General features: G+C 48.6%; 1 protein-coding gene across 1 annotated transcript; it reads right to left on the bottom strand.

Moving 5' to 3' along the window:
• Positions 1-12,803: 12,803 nt before the first annotated feature.
• CCKAR (cholecystokinin A receptor) lies at positions 12,804-19,926 on the bottom strand. The gene is made up of 5 exons (XM_009904848.2): positions 19,793-19,926; positions 18,814-19,065; positions 16,474-16,735; positions 14,560-14,687; positions 12,804-13,330 (listed from the first exon to the last, which is right to left on the bottom strand). The coding sequence occupies exons 1-5, from the start codon at positions 19,911-19,913 to the stop codon at positions 12,804-12,806; spliced, it is 1,290 nt and encodes a 429-aa protein (XP_009903150.1). The 5' UTR covers positions 19,914-19,926.
• Positions 19,927-21,054: the final 1,128 nt, after the last annotated feature.

Here is a 21,054-nt window from a genome sequence, read left to right as displayed (position 1 = left end):
AACCCACCCGAGACATAAGAACTTTATGGAAAAGAAAAAAAAAAAATCTATTTTTCAGCTGGGTTTTTTTTTGTTTGTTTGTTTATGTTTGTGGTTGTTTTTTTTGGTTGGTTGTTGGGTTGTTTTTTTGTAACGGGCAAGAAAAAAAAGAACCCACAGACAAGTGGCTAGTTGAGCAAACTAGAAAACACCAACGCCACCTAGTTTTTATGGACCAAGGACCTTGTATAAGCTTTAGTATAAAAGGTACATTTTCACCATACCTTTTTTGTATCACAACATATAGTACACTTTTGTTACCAAATAGTTTCTATTTTTGTTTGTTTGTTTGTTTGTTTGTGTTGGGTTTCCCCCCCCCCCCCCCCCCACTCTGAGCTTTTGCTCAAGTATATTCAGGTTCCAAGCCTGACCATGCTTGTATAATCTAATTACCCAATACTCTTCCAGTTTTAAAACAAAAAGAAAAAAAGAAAGAAAAAAGGAAAAAAAAAAACCAAACAAATATATATATTTTTGGTCTGTGGCTGGAACTGTTCCTTTTTTTAAACTGAAGTCTTGTGACTTTTTATGAACTGAAAACCGTTTTTATTTCAGCGAGTAGAACCTTGTAAAGGGCCAGCATATTTTTTTTAAGATGATATGAAGTCTGTGCAAAAGCTTTAAAAAAAAAAAAAAAAGGAGGAAAAAAAAAACAAAAAACAAAAAAAAAAATTGCCTCTGCCTTGCCTGCAATACATGCAATGTATGTTAACTTTAGTGCTCTGTTTCGGTCATTGTTCATAGTGTTTCTGTTCTTCCCCCCTCCCACCCCCCCCTTTTTTTTTTTTTAATGTGTATTTATAGTGATAATTCCTGAGGTTCTAACATTACATGAGGTTGTTGTTTTTTTTTGGGGGGGGGGGGGTGTTGTTCTGTTTTGTTTTTTGTTTGGTTGTTGTTGTTTTTTCCAGCGGCATCTCAAGCAGCGGTTGTGTTGATGATTGTTCACGTCACAGGCATCCCTTGGTGTTTGTGAAGGGTTGTTACTGGGTTACTCCCCCACCCCCAGCTCCCCGCTCAGTTCTGTTGCATCTGAAAACGTTTCAGGTTCTGTTCCAGTTTCTTTTTCTAACCTTGTACATAATTTGTATGAAGTGTAAGTTAAATGTTTTATTTCCAGAGTGGAATGTCCCCATTGGCTTCATTTGGCAGCGTGTCTCCTGTCTTGTCGGCATGTGGCTGCAGTACCACGAGCAGCGTGTGCTGCAGGTGGGACTGGCAGGTGGTGGCCTCCCTCACCTGGGGTCACAGCAGCGTGTTTTCCTTCATCGTGCTGGGTGAGCTAGGCCAGGCTGTGGTGTGCAGAGGGCGTGCTCTCACTGTGCAGTGACCACATCCTGCTGCTTAGGAATGGGCAAATGGAAAGTCATCGAAGCACTATGGAGATGTCAGCTCCTCCCATCCTCATTTCCTGTGGGTTTCTCTTTCCCTGCCAACAGTTCGTGCAACGTCCAAGTCTTCTCTCCATCATAAACTCAAGGCTCATTTGCACTTTGACTTTGTTGGTTGTTGCATTTGTTTTCCATGTTGGCTTTGCCATGTTTTGTCCCTCCTGATAGCCCTGCCTGCTTCGTTAGTGTTTGAGAGCGTGTCCCAGTAGCTCACTGGTAGTGGCAGAACTAGGCATAGACTCCTGGAGCGAGCTCTGACAGTGTGACCTTCCTCTCTAAAGCCAACACACAGAGTTCATGGTGTGCTCAGCCTTTTCTGCATGCTGCTCTGTGAACTCACACCATTGTACACCCTACTGTGTGAATCCAGACCTGTGGCTCCCTGCAGTGTGGTGCTCACCAGCCTGCCTGGTGGCCGTGCCCATAGGGTTTGTGTTTCTGACCACTGGTTCCAGTCTGAACAGCCAGCACCCTCTGGAAGCATGTTCTGTGCCATGTGGGCTTGCTCTAAGCTCCGTTTGGCTCGTCTGCCTCAGTGCTGCGCTGGGTGTGTCAGAGCCATGTGGACAAGGGCAGAAATGGGTTACAAAGCCAGCTTAGCTCATGGTGAAGCCAAGGCCACTCTCCTGCTGCACCTGCTTGTGCTGCACCATGGGCCTGTGTCCTGTGCTGTTACAGACCTGCTTCCTGGCAATGTCCCCGTGCTGGTTCTGAGCACTGGTGACCCTGCCTCACCTCACCCCTGTGCCGTGACCAAGGGCAGGATTCATTGTGGCCTTATCTCTGTTTTACTGTTTACTGGCACTGACTTGCAGCTCTGTTTACCTGTGTGTGTGCTGCGGGATTTTGTTGTGTTGTGGCAGGAATCATTTCACAAGGTTTTGTTAGAAGCACAGCAGTGTCCTACCATGGGGCTCGAGCCACAGAGTGCATCACTAATTAGACTGAGAATTAATTAAGGGATCTCTAGTGTCAGACCGGGAGGGTACTCATAGCAAGCTATGGTATCACACACAGCAGGCAAACTATCAAGCCTTGTAACCTTCAAAGACTGTTGAAAATAGCTTCTCAGAACTTGACACCTGCTTTTGTACTCATTATTTTTACATTTTTACATGTAAATGCAATACTTTTTTGTATTCAGTTTCTTTATGTACGGTAACTGTGCCCAGTAGCTGTAATATTCCTTACCTTGTAAAGATCTTAATGACTTAGCCTGATTTCTGCTGTTCTACACACTACAGCCAGGTGGGTGAGAAAAGAGACCATGCTGTTCTGCTCACAAGACCAACTTAACCCCTTTTCCCCATGGACTTGTGGCTCCCTTGGTGCTGGTGGTTGCTCCATAGCGCAGAAATGGTCTTCCAGGTCCTTGCTGCTGGTGAGATCTTTGAGAAGGGTTATCTTCCTGAACTTCTCCCTGAGGGGTGATATTGTTACATTTGTTTGGCCTTGTAAGCTGTTAATCAGTTTTCATGATGTTAATCGTATCTCCAGACGTTGGTAAGATCCTTGGGGAAGGTCTGCTGGTTGCTCTGTCTGCACAGACATCGAGTCTGTGTTCAGAAATGTTGCGAGTTCCAGCTCTAGGAAGAAAAAGCACCTGAAATGCTCAGATTTAGCTCTGCCTTTTTCCTGTTCTCTGTTGTTTGGAACTGCATTTCAGAATTCAACACTAGCAAGCTCTCTGATCTCAACCTACCGCTGATGTTTTCCTGGCTCTGTGCCCCAAGGGCACCCCACACCTGTGTCAGTGATGGGATCCTGTCCTTCTTGCACAGACTGACAGGATCAGAAGGGTCAACTGGAAAGACACCAACTCCAGATCTAAATCAGTGCATTCCCCGTGTACAAAATGCTAATGCCAAGTGAAACAAATTAGCTACTGGAAGCGAGCTTCCCACTTGTAGATGAAATGACTCCATGGAGGTGTCCATCTTGAAGCCAAGATGCTCTTCAGTTCCTAATCCTCTTCCTTTCTCTCCAAAGCAGCTGTGTCTATGAGTACTGAACAAACGTCTGAGCTTTCCTGTGCCAGACTTTGGACTTTGTTTTCAAGCACTGTACTGTGGGATTGAGTGGCAGCTTTGTTAGAAGTACATTAGGGTTCCTACTTAACCCTTTTAGGACTGAACAATCTCTTCCCTTCAGAGGCTGAAAATAAGGAGCAGTTCTCTAACTCTTGTCAGCGTTCTGTCTGCCCAGCACTGCATCTGCCCCCTCCCAGGTGCTATGCCAATGCCATTCTGTCCACCGTGTAGCATGTTCATGCATTCAGTCTTAAAAGGGTTATTTTTACAAACTGTGCACATGTAAAGTTTCTTAGCAATAAGGTAGGAAAAAGAGAAAAAAAGAGCAAGTTTTTACCATAATTTTGTAGAATGAATTGCTCAGTTCCATATTTCATCCAGAAAACCCCTGCAATATGGGCAGTTCTGAGGATTAAATAAAAGTGAAATGTAAACCACATGCAAGTGTTCTTGTCAAGTGTACTCTGTGTGTCCATGTGCAGATGCCAGCGGGTTTCCTCCCCTTCCTGCGAGGCTCGGGACAAAATGCCATGGTACTGTTGACGTGACAGCTGAACATCTGTGTGATGGTAGCAAAGCAGCTATGGTTTGAGCAGGTGCTGAAACCCGCTAGGGTTTTCAGTGTTAACCAAGGAATGTGGTTTTATGGGGTGTGTTTTTTTCTGCAAATGAGCAGTGAAGTCACCTGTGGAAGCAGAGCGGCACAGAAGAGCAGCAGCCCCAGGAGCGGAGGAGCCGTCGGCAGTTGCGAGGCTGTGCGCGCTGGACTCCGCTGCTGCAGGATACAGGATGGCCACCAAAAGCCTCAGTGGGTTTCGTCACTGCTTGTACCATTGCTGGAGTTAGATCAGAAACTGTCTTTACAATAATGTAAAAAAAGAAAGAAAAAAAAAGTTCACTTTTTTATATTATTTATTAAATAAGAAAAGAGAAAACAAGAAAAAAGAACTGTGTTTAATTGTTTAACAACTTCATTGTTGCAGCTGGCATGCCTGGCTTGCTGGTACCCTGTGTTGCAGACATTTCTCTCAGGTGGTTGATCTTTAGAAACAGAAACTTCTTGACCTGGCTTCTTTCTCACTTTGGCAGAATGCCCCAGCAGGGCCATAGGGAGCAACTGGAAACGAGACCCTCCTCTGGATGTGGCACTTGGTGCCATGGTCTAGTAGGCATGAGGTCTTGGGTGACAGGTTGGACTTGATGATCTTTGAGGTCTTTTCCAACCTTATTGATTCTACGATTCTGCGGTCTGCAAGCTCAGATGGCACAGATGGGACCAAGAAGCTGGGAAATAGACACGGCAGAGAGAATTTGGAATGGCAAAAACTCTCTGGTTTTGTGCTGAACTGACACATGGCTGCTGGTCTGTCCGTGAGGCTGTGAAGGGGCTACAGGGGTTGTTCAGAGGGTCTGGAAAGAGCATGAGAGATTGTGTCGGGAAAAGCAGATCCTTTGGCTGTAGGCAAGCACTGCAGATTGTTCTTGATATCTGCAAGGGGGAATGCCTTGCTGGGAGACATCAAACAGTGAGCAACCCAAGGCAGGGACAGGTTAGGTTTCAAAATTATTTTGAAGACCTACAGTCTGCTTCTTGGAAAGATAAATTGACTCTTCTGGAAAAAGAGAAATCAGATCTGAGGTTTTGGCAAAGAGATTGGTCACTTCAGTGCTGATACAGCTGGAAGGAACTGTGTGGGATGGTGCTGGTCTTGGATGAAGAGCTACAGATACAAAAAACATCTCTTCATCTGAACCTTGTCCATTAGCTCCATAGTCTCAGTGATAAAGCTGCTAAAATCCAGAGCAGAGGAGAATGGTGTGAAATTATTTGGCCAGATGAAAGGATTCAGTGGGAGGATCCCATGTGAAAGAAGCAATTTCAGAATGCTGAGGATTGCAGAACTGGGACTTTCAGTGCCTGATTTAGCTTGCAGCTGCAGGCTTCTGAGAGGGATGGAGAGAAGCTGGCTGTGCTCAGTTAATGTGCTCTAGAACCATCAAATGGCTTGGGTTGGCAGGGACCTGCAAGATCATCTAGTTCTAACCCTCTGCCAAGGGCAGGGACACCTTCCACTAGATCAGGTTGCTCAAGGCCCTCCTGTAGAGAATGTTGAGTCACATCATGAGAGACAAGATTTAGTCTCTCACAAAGGGGCTTGTGGAGGCCAAAAGCAGGAAGAGTTATGGCCCACGGTGCTCAGAAATCATTTCAATGATGCATGCTACAGAAAAATCAGTTTGAGTCTTGATTCTCTGTGGAAGCCACCTTGCAAGCTAACTGCTCTCTGAAAAAGATCTGATCCAGCCTCCGAGTTTGGCATCCTTCAGGTTCTGCGTCTGCCTCAGGTACGGCAATGGATGGGTACAAGCCTGCCGCTGTGTGTTTTGGTGTTCCGCTCTGTTGCCTTTCTCTTTGTGTGGGCTTTTCTGAATCCTCAGTCAGTTTGCAGTTTTTCTCAGAATGTGGGAGTTCTGCTGCAGAATTGAGGAGAGGAGTGGGTGTGAAAGGAGGTGAACTATAGCTTTGGAGAGGAATGTGCTTTCAGCTCTGCTGGTTCTCCAATGTGCTGTGGGGTGGGGGAGGAAGCAAAATCAGCTGCTTAGGGTTTAAGTGCTAGGAGCTGCATCAAATGGAGATGTCTGCAGACCTGGCCTGTGATTTGCAGGTTCTTGTCCAAAGATGACACAGAATTTGGAACTATAGAAAGCTGCCTGTGAATCTTTATCTGGATTGAGAATTCTTTGCTTATTATTCATCTCCTGATTGTTTGCTGTCCTGTTGGCCCCTCGTGTGTGTTCATTAAACCCTTCTATCCTGGGTTACCACAGCCAGCTCTCACAACTGCCCCTCTGTCTCCCCCCCACGGACGGGAGGGAAAGTAGCACCCCAACAAAATACGGGTTGAAATAAGGAGAGGAATAGTTTCACTGGGGATTTTCCAATGCACCTTTAGCTGAGCCTGTTTGCAGGAAAGTGCAGAAGCAGCAGAATCATTGGATCATTAAGGTTGGAAATTATCTTTGATCATTGAGTCCAGCTGTAACCCACCTAACCCTGACCACTAAGCTGTATCCTGAAGTGCACATCTACACCTCTTGAATACCTCCAGGGATGGTGACTCCACCACCTCACCAGGCAGCCTGTTCCAACACCTCACCACTCTCCCAGGAAGAAAGTTTTTCCCAATGTCTGACCTAAACCTTCCCTGGCACAACTTCGACCCAAGTGGCTGTAAAGTTCCTCAAATGCAGGTGTTTGCAGTATCCCCTCTTCAAAAGCCCTCCGCCCTCTATCTGTGGGAGCACAGGTGGAAAGACTCTCACAGCACCTACACAAATGTTCCTGCAGAGAGGACCAAGGACAAGTGTGAGTAAATACTCCTGGCTCTGCGGCAGAGCCTGGAGCTGCACACATGGCTGCATCTGAGGCTGTGGGCACATGGGAGTGACACCAAAGCTCTTCAGCTTGTTTTATGTAATAGGCAGTTAGAAAACTTTATTCACACTCGTGGAGGACATGCAGCCACAACACAAATCAGTTAAAAATTGCACTTTGGTCACTTTGTGTTAATGTAGAAACGTTGCTTTTGGTAGAGAGAGGAGAATCCTTGTGTGGAGCAGGCACAGCAGACATGTGGGCAGAGTGGACATTATCATCTAGCTGAGCCAGCTGGCAGCACAGAAGCATATCCCAGGCTCCTGCTGTCAGTCCTCAGGTGAGGGCAGGGAAGCTATGGTGGAAAAGAGCTCTAGAGATGCAAGCTGGAGGTGGGGCAGGAGAGGCAATGCCCATTTGTATGAGGAAAGGCTGAGGGAGCTGGGGTTGTTCAGCCTGGAAAAAAGGAGACTTAGAGGGGACCTCGCCACTCTCTACAACTACCTAAAAGGAAGTTGTAGCCAGGTGGGGGCCGGGCTTTTCTCCCAGGCAGCTACTGACAGGACAAGAGGATATGGTATGAAGCTGCACCAGGGGAGGTTTAGGTTAGACATTAGGAAGCACTTCCTCACAAAAAGGCTGATTAGGCACTGGGATGGACTGCCCAGGGAGGCAGGTGGTGGAGTTGCCATCACTGGAGGCCTTTAAGAAAAGATTGGATGTGGCACTTGCTGTCATGGTTTAGCTGCTGTCATGGTGTTAGGTCACAGGCTGGACTTGATGATCTCAGAGGTCTTTGCCAGCCTCAATAATTCTGTGATTTCTTCCTAGCAGAGGGGACCACTCCTTCTAGGTACTCACAGGATGCCCTGCAGAGCAGGCTGTTTCCATGACTGGCCACTGTGAGCTACAAGAGCCACAATTTGAAAGGAGGATGGGGCAGCTGGTGGGAGCTTTTTTGCTTTCTTTTTGAAAAACTTTCTCTTTCTTAGGTACTTGTTCTCCTGCTTACCTGACTGCAAATGGTTTTTATGGTTTCTGAAACCTTTGTCACTTCTAGCTCTGCCTGAAGGAGTGTAGACTGCCTCCTGCCACAAAGCACTTAGAAATGCTGGGATATCTAAGGCAGAGGCTGCTGTGATGTGGATATTGCTGAGGAGAGACAAGCCAGGGGTGGGTTGTGCAGAACAGCCAGAGCTGTTTAACAGGAATGAACTCTGTGTGTGGAAAAATGGGCAGGAGAGCCATGGTCAGTGACCTGCCCCACACCCCACTGAAGGAGGTGGGAAAGCATCTGTTGAATACTGCTAGGAGTTCTCTGTGTGTGAGTCTGTTTGCTGTGTTATTTCAGTAACATCTGCTCTGAAATCTTCTGTTCTAAGCCAGGAGAGCATCAGGATGAGCCACGGTGAACATGAGTTGAACCATCCATGGGTTTGGAGGCAGAAGGAGCCCTGGAGACCCTCACTACCTTGCCAGGAAGGGTTTGGTGGCACTGGAGAAGAGGCCACAACTTGTGTAAGGTGGGTGTGAGCCCTTAGGGGCTGCAGCTCCTATCCCATGTGCTTCCATGGAGCAGGGAAAGATACCCTTAGCTTGCTCCCCAACATGTGCAGTGTTTTAAGCATCTGGATAAATGAGGCTGCAAGTAATGATACCAGAAGTAGTAGAGGTTATTAACCCGGAGGTTATTTAGTGACATGGTTTGGTTTTGTGAGCCTGTAGCTCCTGCTAGTTTAAGCCAGTGTCCAGGAGTGCCCATGTGTGAGCTCCCAGGTGGGGCTGTGAGAGGCAGCTGCTGAAGCACTGTGTTGAGGGCAGGATTTATGGCTTGGAGCAAGGTGTTCCAGGAGGCTGTCAGCCAGAGGCGATCTGGGAAATGAAGATGAGAGAGCTTTCTGGGAGAGTAAATCTGGGAAGGAAAATAAGCCTGTCAAATGTGTGGGGGGAAATCCAGCATTCATTGCTGGGGAAAAGTAACCTGGAGACTGGCAAAGGTACAGAAGAAAAAGATGCAGCTGAAAAAGGCAAGGAAAAGACAAAGGCAGAAAGAAACCCAGGAGCCAGGGAAGAAAGAGGAAGAAGGGAAAGACTGCAGAGATTTATCGGCTTTGTCATGGTTTGACCCCAGCCAGCAAGCTCAGCCCCATGCAGCCACTTGCTCATTCCCTCCTGGTGGGATGGGGGAGTAAATGAGAAAAGTCATGGATTGAGAGCAGATAGTTTAATAGCTAAAGCAAAAGCTGCACACAAACAAAGCAAACCAAGAAATTCCTTTCCCACTTCCCATGGCAGGCAGTGTTCAGCCACCCCCATGTGGAACAGTGACTTGGGAAAGCAAATGCCATGACTCTGAATGTCCTTCCTCCTTCTTCCCTCAGCTTTATGTGCTGAATGTGATGTCCTATGGTCTGAAGCATCCCTTTGTTCAGCTGAGGTCATCCGTCCCAGCTGTGTCCCTTCCCAACTCCCTAACCCTAACCCTCAGCCTGCTTGCTGGTGAGGTGTGAGAAGCAGAAAAGGTCTTGACTTGCTCAGCAGTAACTAAGCATCCCTGTGCTGTCAACACTGTTCCCAGCACAAATCTAAACCAGCTGCTGGGAAGAGCATTAACCCTACCCCAGCCAAACCCAGCACACCATCACATACCTGACACTTACTGGTTTGCCAGTGCTCTGCTCCATGGGGGACGGAGTTTGTTGTAGGTGCTGCCCATTGCAGATGAGGACTTTGGGGACAGGGTTGCTACCCCCAGCTCCTATAAACTAGGAGATTTCACAGGCTCTTGGATTTTGCTAGGTTTATTCAAGCACATTTACTGCTGAAGATGCAGTTCCACTAACAGCAATATCCACACTACTGCTGCTGGGGGTAGTCTTCAGCACCACTCAGAGCTGGGAGGGAGTCCTGTGCTTGCACAGGTCAGGAGAGTGGCACTGAGATGCACAGGGGGTGCAGAAAGGCTGAGGGTTCCTCTGCTAGGAGACCAGAGCAGAACTTTGGGCTGCAATACTGCATTTAGAACTTTAATTTCTGCTCCTTGCTGGGGTCTGACTTGAGGCTTGTGACTTTGGGAGATGCTCAAAGGGTTACTGCATTGGTTGAAAAGAAGGTGAGGAGGGGGTGATGGAGGGGAGGGGTGACACATGCACAGAGGAGCCTTGGATGGGAAAAGTGTCTGTTCTGGCAGGGCTCTCACCCTTCCCTGATTGCTCCCCCCCCACCGCTCCATCAGGACCTTCTCCTGCTTCACTCACTTCATCACCTCCCAATTGTGCTCCCTGGCAGGGAGAATCCCTGGGGAACCAGTCACAGATTGGGCTCCTTTCAGCCTCACAAAGCTGAACAAAAGTTTACCCTCCAATGCAATGCAGAGCTGTGGTGCAGGCTGTGCTGCCACAGGGCACAGTCAGCAATGTTCACATCTAGGCTGGTATTCAGATGGAATAGTTTGTATTTGCATCCCCATTTTAAGCCATCTCCTACAACAAAATCAGACTTACCAGTGGGATAAAATACCTCAGAATTTTTTTTCCCCCACCCTGTTCTCACTGTTACACAAAAACCCAAGAGCAGCTACATTTGTGCCTTTGTTTTCAGCAGGCAGGACAGGTTTGTGGAGGGCCTCATCCTGCATCCTCAAGTGAAGTAAAATGTCCATGTCATGGTGAAGAATTAAATCCCATAATTTCATTTGGTGAGTCCTTGCAAAGGGTCAGATCAATGTCAGCAGCCTCAGCACTGTGCCAGGAACAGAGCTACTTTATTAACCTGGCAGCAAGAATTTGTTTCTATGGATAGCGCATAAATAGTGGTCAGAATTTTCTTTTAATTTCCTGTCTGTAGACAAGGTGGATGCCAAAAACCCAACCACCACCCAGCCCAGAAACAAGACTCAAAACAAAAACCCAGGCAAAGTTGTGTGCTCTGTGACACAGGTAAAGTGAGTGCAGAGCGTGGCTCTGGGTGCTGGAACCCAAAGTGTGTTCTGCATTTGCAGTCATTCTGTGCAGAGCTCAGATTGTCCTGATTACAGCCCTCCTATTTAATATCCACATCTGCATCCAGGCCGTGCTCAGATTGAATCCCTGCCTAATAACACGTTCTTTAAATGGTGCTGATCCAGCCAGCAGATAGAAGCAGCTCCAACAGGATATTTTCACAAGACCAAATGAGCTGTAGTACCTCTGCTGCTGAGCTCCACTGAGCAAAGGGCATAAGCTAAGCACCCTCAGCCACCCCCACACTGCCCAGAAGATGAGGTCCTTTCTCAGCCAGACACCAATAACTGCAGCTTCCAAAGGGGGTTGCTGTGTTGAGGCTGTTTACAAATGTCTAGGTGGAGAAGTTCCAAAGTTCAGGAAAGCTGCGTTTTCAGACCAAATTGTCCAGCCTCTGCTGGCTGTTTGCTCCTTCTGCCTCCCTAAGCCCTGTGCCTTCTGCCCTGTGTGGGCAGTGTCAGCCCTGGAGTAACTCTGGTTGTCAAGTCCATGACTTCTGTGGGTATCATCCTGCACCTTCAGTCCTACATCTCTGGTGAAATCCCCTCTTTGTCTCCATCCTAGACCTTTATCCCTGTGCTTCCCAGGTGACAATCTCCATTCAAGCCTTTAGGGCTTGGTAGAGAGCCCACCACTTACCCCTGTGGGTGACTGCAGCAGCACAGGAGAGAGCCCCTTCTTTGTGCTTGTTCTGTGGGGTTTATTTAAACCAAAAACTACATTAAATTATCACAGATTCACAGACTGCATCAGGTGGGAAGGGACCCTCAAAGGTCATCTTGTTGAACCCCCACTGCAGTCAGCAGGGACACCTCCACCTAGATGCAGCTGCCCAGGAGCTTAAGTCTGATCTTGAATGTCTCCAGGGATGGGGCTTCCACCACATCCCTGGGCAACCTGTTCCAGTGTTTCACCACCCTCATTGTGAAGAATTTCCTCCTAATGTCCAGCCTAAGGAGGAAGTCCTTCACAAGGGGAGAACTGACAATCATAGAATCATAGAATCAATGAGGTTGGAAGAGACCTCAAGGACCATCAAGTCCAACCTGTCACCCAAGACCTTGTGACTCCTGGACCATGGCACCAAGTGCCATGTCCAATCCCCTCTTGAACACCTCCAGGGATGGTGACTCCACCACCTCGCTGGGCAGCACATTCCACTGGCTAACAACTCTCTCTGTGAAGAACTTTCTCCTCACCTTGAGCCTAAACTTCCCCTGGCTCAGCTTGAGACCGTGTCCTCTTTTTCTGGTACAATGGTGTCAGCTGTGTTCACTGAGGTTAGTGCTGAAGTGAAGAATGCATTCCAGCCACAGAGCCACTAATTCTGATTTTCATTTTATTAGAAAAACCCAAACAAAACCACAAAACAAAGCAGCTGATGAAATTCTTCTACTTCAGAGCATCATTTGCACGTGGACACGCCCATTCTCCCTGCCCCAGAATTCTTCTTTTGATTGAAGGTTACACCAAAATCATCTCGACACACATTAGCTCAGCTCAAGTGATGTGGAAAAACTGGTACAGGTGTAGCTGAGAGATGCTGAGGGGGAGGCACAGAGGCTGAGGTGAAGGCTGCAGTGCTTTCCTCACGTCTGAGGAAGATCCACTGCTGGTGTGGACATTTTAAGAGATACTCTGAGCGCAGCCCAAAATGGAGTGAAGCTGTTGATGCAAAGGACACCCATTTTAACAGGAGAGTTTATGACACACAAAGCATCTCCTGAGCTTTGTCTAAAGTCCCCTTCTCTTCCAAGTGCCCTCTTCCTCTGTCCTTCTGAAGGGAAAGTGACCTAAAGCTCAGGCAGAGACAGCATCCAGTCCCCATCAAACTCTCTGTTGACAGCTGAAGCATTTCCTTGTCTCAGAAGGGACTGGCACTCAGCTGAGACCACAGTCACCTTCCAGGAGCAGCAGTGAGACACCTGCATTGCTGTGGGGCACCACTGGCCTCTGCTGGTGTGGCTCAGGGGGGCGCAGACACGTTCATGTGCGTGTAGGAACATTTGGAGAGCGAAGCCCCGGTGGTCTTCCCCTCCTCTTCCTCTCCCCCCTCTCCCCGCGCGGCCGGAGGCTGCTGCCGTGAGCAGCAGGAGAAGGTGGCCAGGAAGGCCGTGCGGAAGCGCTTGTTCATGAAGCAGTAGATGAGGGGGTTCACGCAGGCAGAGGTGTAGGACAGCAGGTGGATGAAGGAGATGGGGGCCCCCGAGAGGCGCCGGTCCGCCGAGGCGGTGTCGAAGGCGCGCCAGGCATTGACGCTGAAGATGGGAGTCCAGCAGACGAAGAACAGGATGACGATCACCACCAGCATGCGGATCACCAGCTTCTTGGCCAGCAAGTTGGCAGAGGAGCTGCTGCTTCTGGCCCTGTCTATTTTGCTGTGGCTGGTGGCAGAGAGCTGCTGCAGAGGCATCTTCCTCTTCCTTTTGGTTTTGTTGAGGTAGCATCCATCTCCATCCTCATACCTGGCGCTGCAGGTGCTTGCTTTCCTTTCTGCACATAGAAATCAGTGCTCACAGAGGGGACAGAATGTGCCTCAGCAGTGATTCAGAGTAAAGAATAGAATAGAATTAACCAGGTTGGAAAAGACCTTTGAGATCATGGAGTCCAATCTATCATGCAACGCTATCTGATCGACTAAATCATGGCACCAAGCGCTGCATCCAGTCTCTTCCTAAACTCCTCCAGTGATGGTGACTCCACCACCTCCCTGGGCAGCCCACTCCAATGGGCAATCACTCTTTCTGTGAAGAACTTCTTCCTCACATCCAGCCTAAACCTCCCCTGGTGCAGCTTGAGACTGGGTCCTCTTGTTCTAATGCTGGTTGCCTGGGAGAAGAGACCAACCCCCACCTGGCTACAACCTCCTTTCAGGTAGTTGTAGAGAGCAATAAGGTCTCCCCTGAGCCTCCTCTTCTCCAGGCTAAGCAACCCCAGCTCCCTCAGCCTCTCCTCACAGGGCTTGTGCTCCAAACCCCTCCCCAGCTTTGTTGCCCTTCTCTGGACATGTTCCAGCAACTCAACATCTTTCTTAAACTGAGGGGCCCAGAACTGGACACAGGACTCAAGGTGTGGCCTGACCACTGCTGAGTACAGGGGCAGAATGCCCTCCCTGATCCTGCTGGCCACACTGTTCCTGATACAGGCCAGGATGCCATTGGCCTTCTTGGCCAGCTGGGCACACTGCAGGCTCAAAGAGAAACAACAGAGTCTAGGCTTAAATAAATGGCACAACCCACTGCTGAACAGCTGCTGCAGAGAAAGCACTGCCCTGCTTCTGTGTCACTCCTGTGTCCGCCATCTCTCAGTATTCCTACTGCCTAACTCTACCCAGATTGGTACAGAAGTTGTCAGGGCAGCCTTTGCTCAAGTATCCACCTAGGAGAGTTTCCAACATTATGTGCTTCTGTCTTAAACTGACAGATTTTATTGTGGTGGTTGTTGTCAGCTGTGGTCCTCAGCCAGGGCCAGGAAAGAGCTCCTAGCATTTCTAAAATAAGCAAATCAGAAATTTAGTGTAAGCTGCCCAGAGCCCTTGCAAATGAACTACAGGTGAGGGATTGTTTGCTGGTGAATAATGGAATCACTTCAGTCAACAAAGGCATCTGGCAGGTTCCCAGCCAGCACTGACCATAATAAGCATTTAGCAGCCAGGATGACTGCTTGCATCTTCAACTCTAACTTAAAGAGCCCACCCCCCCCAAACCTGAAGACTTTGTTACCTCGTGAAGATTTCCTCTGACTGGCATCAAATTTTATTCCTCTGTAGAGTTCCAAGGAAATCAGACCATAGGCAACCATCATTATTATCCCAGGGATAAGGAAGAGTATGAGCAGTAGGAAGGTGTACCTAAAGAATCAGACGACAAAGAGAGCAGGGATCAGCACACAACCAGGAAAACTTTTTCCCCAGGTGGGAACTGGGGGGGTAGGATTTCAAGATTTTTCTGAATTTTTTTAATGTTACTATGGAGCATCATCTTGACAGCTCTGGACATCAGAAGCTTCCCACCTGTTCTCCTCCTCCTTCCCTCAGAAAAGTATAGGAGGAGTGAGACTGTTGTGGCTGCAAAACATCTCTCGCCCAGCTTCTGCAGGTCCAAAGGAGGTGGGCACTGCCAGAGTGGTCAGAAGGGCAGGAGGTGTCTCTGCCCTGGTATGGGGCTCCCTGTTGGAACCAGGTGAGTGCAGATGCCCTGGATCTTTGCAAGACGCAAAAACTGCCTTGCAGAAGCCAAATAAGCAGCTACTGCTTCTCCATGGAGCCCACGGTGCTGACAGCCACCACTTCAGTGAGACCTGGCTTGCCCCAGGCCATGGCACACTGGGCAGGGACAGGGCAGCCAGGATCCTGAGACTGTGGTGCAAACCCAGAAGGCAGCTGGACATCTGCAACAGCAGCCCAAAGAGGGGCATCCCACCCTATGCCCTCTAACACAGCCTGTCTGTGCCTGTGGCACTGTGGGGGTGCACACCTCAGCCTTGGTCCAGTGCCAGCTGACCACCAGTGTCCAAGGCCATCTCAAACCTTGGTGCTAGCTGAAGTCTTTGGTCACTGTGCAAGGCCCCTGTGTATGAGTGGCACTGCCCAGTTATCTGCTCTGCCTAGCCTGCAGGACCTGGGGCTCTGCCTCTACCCTCAGCTCCCTGCCCCTCTTCTCTACAAGTGACCAAAAGGTCTCAGTTTTCAAGGAGGGTCTTTGAGAGTGATTGGTCATTGGAATGGGCTGCCTGGGGAGGTGGTGGAGTGGCCATCACTGGAGGTGTTTAGGAGCAGACTTGATGGGGTGATTAGATGGTGTTGGATGATAGGTTGGACTTTATGATCTTGAAGGTCTCTTCCAACCTGGTCTGGTCTGTTCTATTCTATTCTATTTCTTTCTCTCCAACTTTTGCTTTCTCTGCTTCATGGGCCCTTCAGAGAAGCACAGCAACCAGCAGGGCAGTGCTCAGGGGGTGGTTCTGTGTGCCTGCATTTCTCAAAGGTTGGTCAAGGCCTCTCTGGAAACACTGCTGCACAAGGGAGGGAAAGAGGACTCCTGCCTGTGGGGTGACAGATGCTGGCTGCACAGCGACAGCAGGAGCTTAGCAGGCTGTGGTGTGAAAATCATCCTCACGTTGGACATCGCTCCTGTCACAAGTGTCAAAATGTAAGCAGCTTAAAAATGGGATTGCTTTTTTTTTTTTATTGCTGGGGGTTTTTTTACTTCTTTCTACTACTCCCTGAAAGGAGGCTGGAGTGAGGTGGTTGTTGGTCTCTTCTCTCTAGTATCAGGTGATAGAACAAGAGGAAATGGCCTGAAATTGTTCCAGGAGAGGTTTAGGATGGACATTAGGAGAAATTTCCTTCCTGCAAGAGTGGTCAGGGATTGGAACAGGCTGGCCAGGGAGGTGGTGGAGTCACCATCCCTGGAGGTGTTCAAGAAACGTCTGGACATGGCACTTGGGGACATGGTTTAGTGGCCATGGTGGTGGTGGGTTGACGGTTGGACTCTATGGTCTTGGAGGCCTTTTCTGACCCAAACAGTTCTGTGATTCTATGAAATAAGCATGACAGAAGAGTAGATGTTTGCTGAAGGTTAGCCCTTGGTTTTCAACAGGATTAAGGCTACCAGGACATCCGGACTGTGTCTTACCAGGACTGCTGGATGATGTCGCTAGGCCAGAGGAGCCGGCACATGTTTGCTGTGGTGTTGTTGTACTTGGTGAAAGGCACCAGCTTGCTGTAGATGGGGTATGGTACCATGATGGTGAAGGAGACACACCAGGTAGCAGCAATCACTCTCAGAGCGTGGGACTTGGTCTGCCAGACTCTGGACTGCAGCGGTTTGCAGATGGCACTGTACCTCTCCAAGGAGATGGCAACCAGGCTGAACGTCGACACGCTCACGGAGACACCTGTGCAAGTCAAACAGAGACAAGGGTCACTTCCTTGTGCTGAAGGGCCATGCTGCTCTCAGACAGCCTTGCTACCTTTCTGGGTGCATACAGAAGGCTAAAAATAGAGTGAACTATTTAGAAGCTAAAATATTTATAAATGTCACGCTGATTAAGTCAGCAAAGAACAACGCAGGCGTCGGGAATGATGTTCCTGCTCTGCAATCCTCTATCTCCAGAAGGCCAACCCACGGCATTCTGAGAGCAGGGAGAGAAGGCACTTGCCCTCCCAGTCCCTTGCTTTGCTGCTGTGCTTTATCCACTCTAGCAGCTGCACTGGAATTCAAAACCTCATTTGAAATCAGTGGGATGAAGCTGTCAGTTACTCTTTTCACACAGAAGTTCATGGTCTAGTGGGTACAGAGGTGTTGGGTAGAAGGTTGGCCTTTGTGATCTCAGAGGTTTTTTTCCCAGCCTTAATGATTCTATGATTCTGTTTGTTTTGGGTTTTTTTCAGTTGTCCTGCTTGACTGGTGATCTGATTTTCTCATTCAAGAGAATTAAATATTGTTATCTTTCCTTTTTTATTATTATTATTTAATTTATTTATTAGATGCTAATGGAGTTACAAAGCAGCAAAAATTAAGTCACGAGGCAGAATCTCTGTCCTTCAAGTTCCCTGTTCACACATTATCAACTCTAACACAGAGGTCAGTATCACTGCTACTGAGGCATGCCCCATTTGATCACTTACTTCAAGGTTATCAATACTTCTCCTCCACTTTGTCACAAATTTTACTTTCAGCCTTTGTTTAATGATCTTCCTGAATGTTCTAACCTGGGCCAGAATGCAAAATGGCCAAATCTTTGCAGCTATCTTTATATGAATTATCTGTAGTTTTAAATGTCTGCACACATCTTCAGACTTGATGGGGCCCTGGGCAGCCTGCTCTAGTTGAAGGTGCCCCTGCTGACCGCAGGGGGTTTGGACAAGATGACCTTTGGGGGTCCCTTCCAACTTGATGCAACCTGTGAATCTTAAGATGGACCTTTGAGCATGGGTGATGCAAAGAGTGCCAGTGTCTGGCTGTCAGCTGAAGCCTCTGTTCACCTGAACTGCTAATGGGAAATAGCCACCCTCTAACTCCTCAAAACCCCCCCACCTTCCTGGTGAAAAATCTTCACGTTTAAAAATCCCTAACTGTGGGTTTGAGATAATTGAGGTGGTGTGCAGGAAACCAGCTCTGTGGTGTTCCTGGCAGCAGTTCCCCCTGGCTGTTCAAATATGGCCTTTGCTCTTCTGGCCTTTATCTGCAGAAAGGTGTTGGGTTCCCACCTGCAGCCTTACCTGTGCACTTTCACATTACATCACAGCTCCCAAGGGCACAGCTTGAAAGCAGAGCTGAGCTTTGTGTAGCTATCTGAGGGTGTCCCAAGGCAGCAACAGCTCTACCTAATGTTCTCCTTGATTTTTTCTTAAGAAAGTGCTGGAAGTAAGCAAAACCGCTTACACAGCCCTGCATGATGCAGGCATTTGAAGCCCCTGGCTCCCCAGCTAAAGGGGGCATGGCAAGGGATGTAAAAGTGATGCTTCTTGAAGTCAGCCTCTAAAACCTGTGGTCTCCTGGTGTGCTCTGATCACACCTGCTCTGTTCTCAAAAAGCTCTTGTTCTAACTTCCACCTCCAGACATCACACCTACTTTGGCCCTTGTTTTTGTGTCAGGTATTGGTGGTGTCAAACCTCTGTGGGCAAAATCTGTCCTCAGAGAGGACTGCACAACCCTGGCCCCTCTGATGGGTGATGTGGACCCTGCTGATGCTCTGTCAGAGGTGGGTAAGCAAGCATGGCCATGCAGCAGGCTGCTCACTGCACCTGCTCCAGCTCACCCTTCTGTGTGCCCCTGGGCTCTGCTGGCTCAGACTGGGGAGACCAGAACCACAGAGATCTGCGTTGCAAAGCTGGTTCTTTGTGCTTCTGGCAGCTGTGTCATGGCAGATGGAAACAGCCAGCTTTTTACTGGTCTTCGATGGCCACCTCACCCATCTCACTAGTCTGGTAAGTATAAATACAAAAGAAGTGTAAACTGCCAGAGCTTACCCATGAAGTAAGTAGCAGCTTTGCAGACAGCACTACCAAAGATGAAATCCTTCAGCAGGTTGGGAATGAGGGTGAAGGGCATGCAGAAAAGGCAGAGCATCAGGTCGCTGACTGCCAGAGACAGCAGGAAGGTGTTGGTGACAGTCCTCATCCGCTTGTTCCTCACCAGCACGGTGATCACCAGCGTGTTCCCCAGCATGCTGAGCAGGAATATCAAGCAGTAGAGCAGAATCCGAATTATCTGGTGGAAATCTGAAGGTTGGCACAAGGCAGAATCAGTTATGCAGCTCACAGACTGGTGTTACGTGTATCATCACCAGCCAAAAGGCAGAGCCTTTCTGTGTTTGGCTTTACCGAGGTTCACGTCCTTGCAGCAGGGCAAAACCAGCAGCAGTTCTGAAATTCTTACACTCATTCTGAGCCACACAATGTGAAAACACAACCCAGCACTACCAGGTACACTGGAGAGCCAAACACAACTTCTGGAGAGTGCCTTCTGCCCACACTGCTCCATTCACTCACGATGAAGGAGTTTCTCCTTCATGCAGAAGTAAGAAACATTACAGTAATAAAAACCAGTTTAATACATGGATCTTTTTTTCACCCCTCAGAGTGCTGTAATTTCCTATCAACCACTTTCAGACACGGCATCAGATCAGATAACTCTGTTGTTATTGAATTGTCCAAAGAGTACAAATCGTGTTTCTCCAAGCCTTTAGCATTTTGTGCCCAACAGTGCTGCTGGTTTAGTTTTCCATTATATCCAGGCTCTGTTGCAGTTCAATTTTTCAGCTGGGAAAGCAGCACACACTAAGTTCTTCCCTGCCTGTTTCTCATCCTGACTTACCAAGCAGTTGATTTTGCACTCCCTTGCAAAAGAAAAAGACAAAGCACTTTGTGTGTCTGTTTCTTCTGTAGGATCTCTACTTCCAGCTAGAATTACAGCTCCCTGCAAAACAATCTGGTTTTCTCTACATACCTTTAGAGGAATAAGGTGGCTCTTCCAGGCAGAAGATGGTGTCATTTTCCAGGAGGATGTCACAGAGGAGAGCAGTGAGGTTGGTGCCGTTCCCGAGAAGGCTGGCATCAATTATTTCCATCCTTCAGCAGCCACAGGTTAGCTGGCATGAGAAAAGGGTGGGTTGGTGCCTACCTGCCCATACTTCCAGTGAGCAAACACATCTCTGAGTGGAACCTCCAGCAGCAGTAGGAGTGAGGGAGCTGCACAAGGAGGCTCTCCCAGCTCCCCATCAGGAGCATACAGAGCCCTGCTGGGGCTGGAGCAGGTCTGTCCCAGGGCAGCCCAGCAGCTGGAGAAGCAGCCCCACGCTCACACGTGTGCTCACATCCACACCAGCCCCGAGCTCTCCTGCAGAGCCACCTCCTCGCTGGGCTGCTGTGGGATTATAAACAGGCTGGGAGAAGATTACAGTGTTAACCCCTCGTGAGAGTGCTCCTGCTCTCCTCTCCGAGTGTGGCTCAGAGGAGCCTGCTCTGCCATCACCAACAAATCACAGCCAGGGAGTGATGAGTGATAAACCCATCTCTCAGCTATGATATTGAGATTGGTGAAAGGAGATGAATTAAAGGGCAGGGAAGAGAAAAACAGTGAAGCTTTTGTGTGCCTCTCACAAAAATGATTATTTGCTTCATATTTATTTCATGTTTTGTCTGGAGAAGAGCAGGCTGAGAGGAGATCTTATTGATGTTTACAAATATCTGAAGGGTGGGTGTCAAGAAGGGGCCAATCTCCTTTCAGTGGTGTCCTGTGATCGAACAAGAGGCAATGGACTCTAACTGGAATTCAGGGAGTTCCACCTCAACATGAGGAGAAACTTCTTGCTGTGAGGGTGCTGGAGCCCTGGAGCAGGCTGTCCAGAGAGGATGTGGAGTCTCCTCTGGAGACTTTCAAGACCCATCTGGATGTGCTCCTACATGGCCTGCTCTAGGTTGCCTTGCGTTGACAGGAGGTTGGACTCAATGATCTCTAGAGGATTCTTCCATCCCCCACCATTCTATCATTCCATTTCCTGAGCAGTCTGAGGGCTGGGTGTGCTCAGGAGCAGAAGAGCTGTTCAGTTGTCACCTTTGGTGGAGTGCTAACCTCACAGAAGTGCTGTGCCTGATCCCAACCCCGGCAAGTCACTGCATGACTGATGTCAGGGTCTTGGCTCACACCTTAAGGAGGGTGATAGTAGAGGGGTCAGGCAATGCAAGCAGAAGCCTGTGTGCTCTCTCTCT

Source organism: Dryobates pubescens, chromosome 1 (assembly GCF_014839835.1).
Source record: "Dryobates pubescens isolate bDryPub1 chromosome 1, bDryPub1.pri, whole genome shotgun sequence".
In the NCBI taxonomy this organism is placed as follows: Eukaryota; Metazoa; Chordata; class Aves; order Piciformes; family Picidae; genus Dryobates; species Dryobates pubescens.
This window is presented reverse-complemented; position numbering and strand designations above follow the sequence as displayed.

Excerpts from the sequence above, each read along its gene's own strand:
- CCKAR (XM_009904848.2), bottom strand. The coding sequence starts at position 19,913 with ATGGAAATAATTGATGCCAGCCTTCTCGGGAACGGCACCAACCTCACT. Across the intron at positions 19,066-19,792 it reads GCCACCTTATTCCTCTAAAG|ATTTCCACCAGATAATTCGG; the intron begins GTATGTAGAGAA and ends GCCAACCTTCAG. Across the intron at positions 14,688-16,473 it reads GACATCATCCAGCAGTCCTG|GTACACCTTCCTACTGCTCA; the intron begins GTAAGACACAGT and ends CTGATTCTTTAG.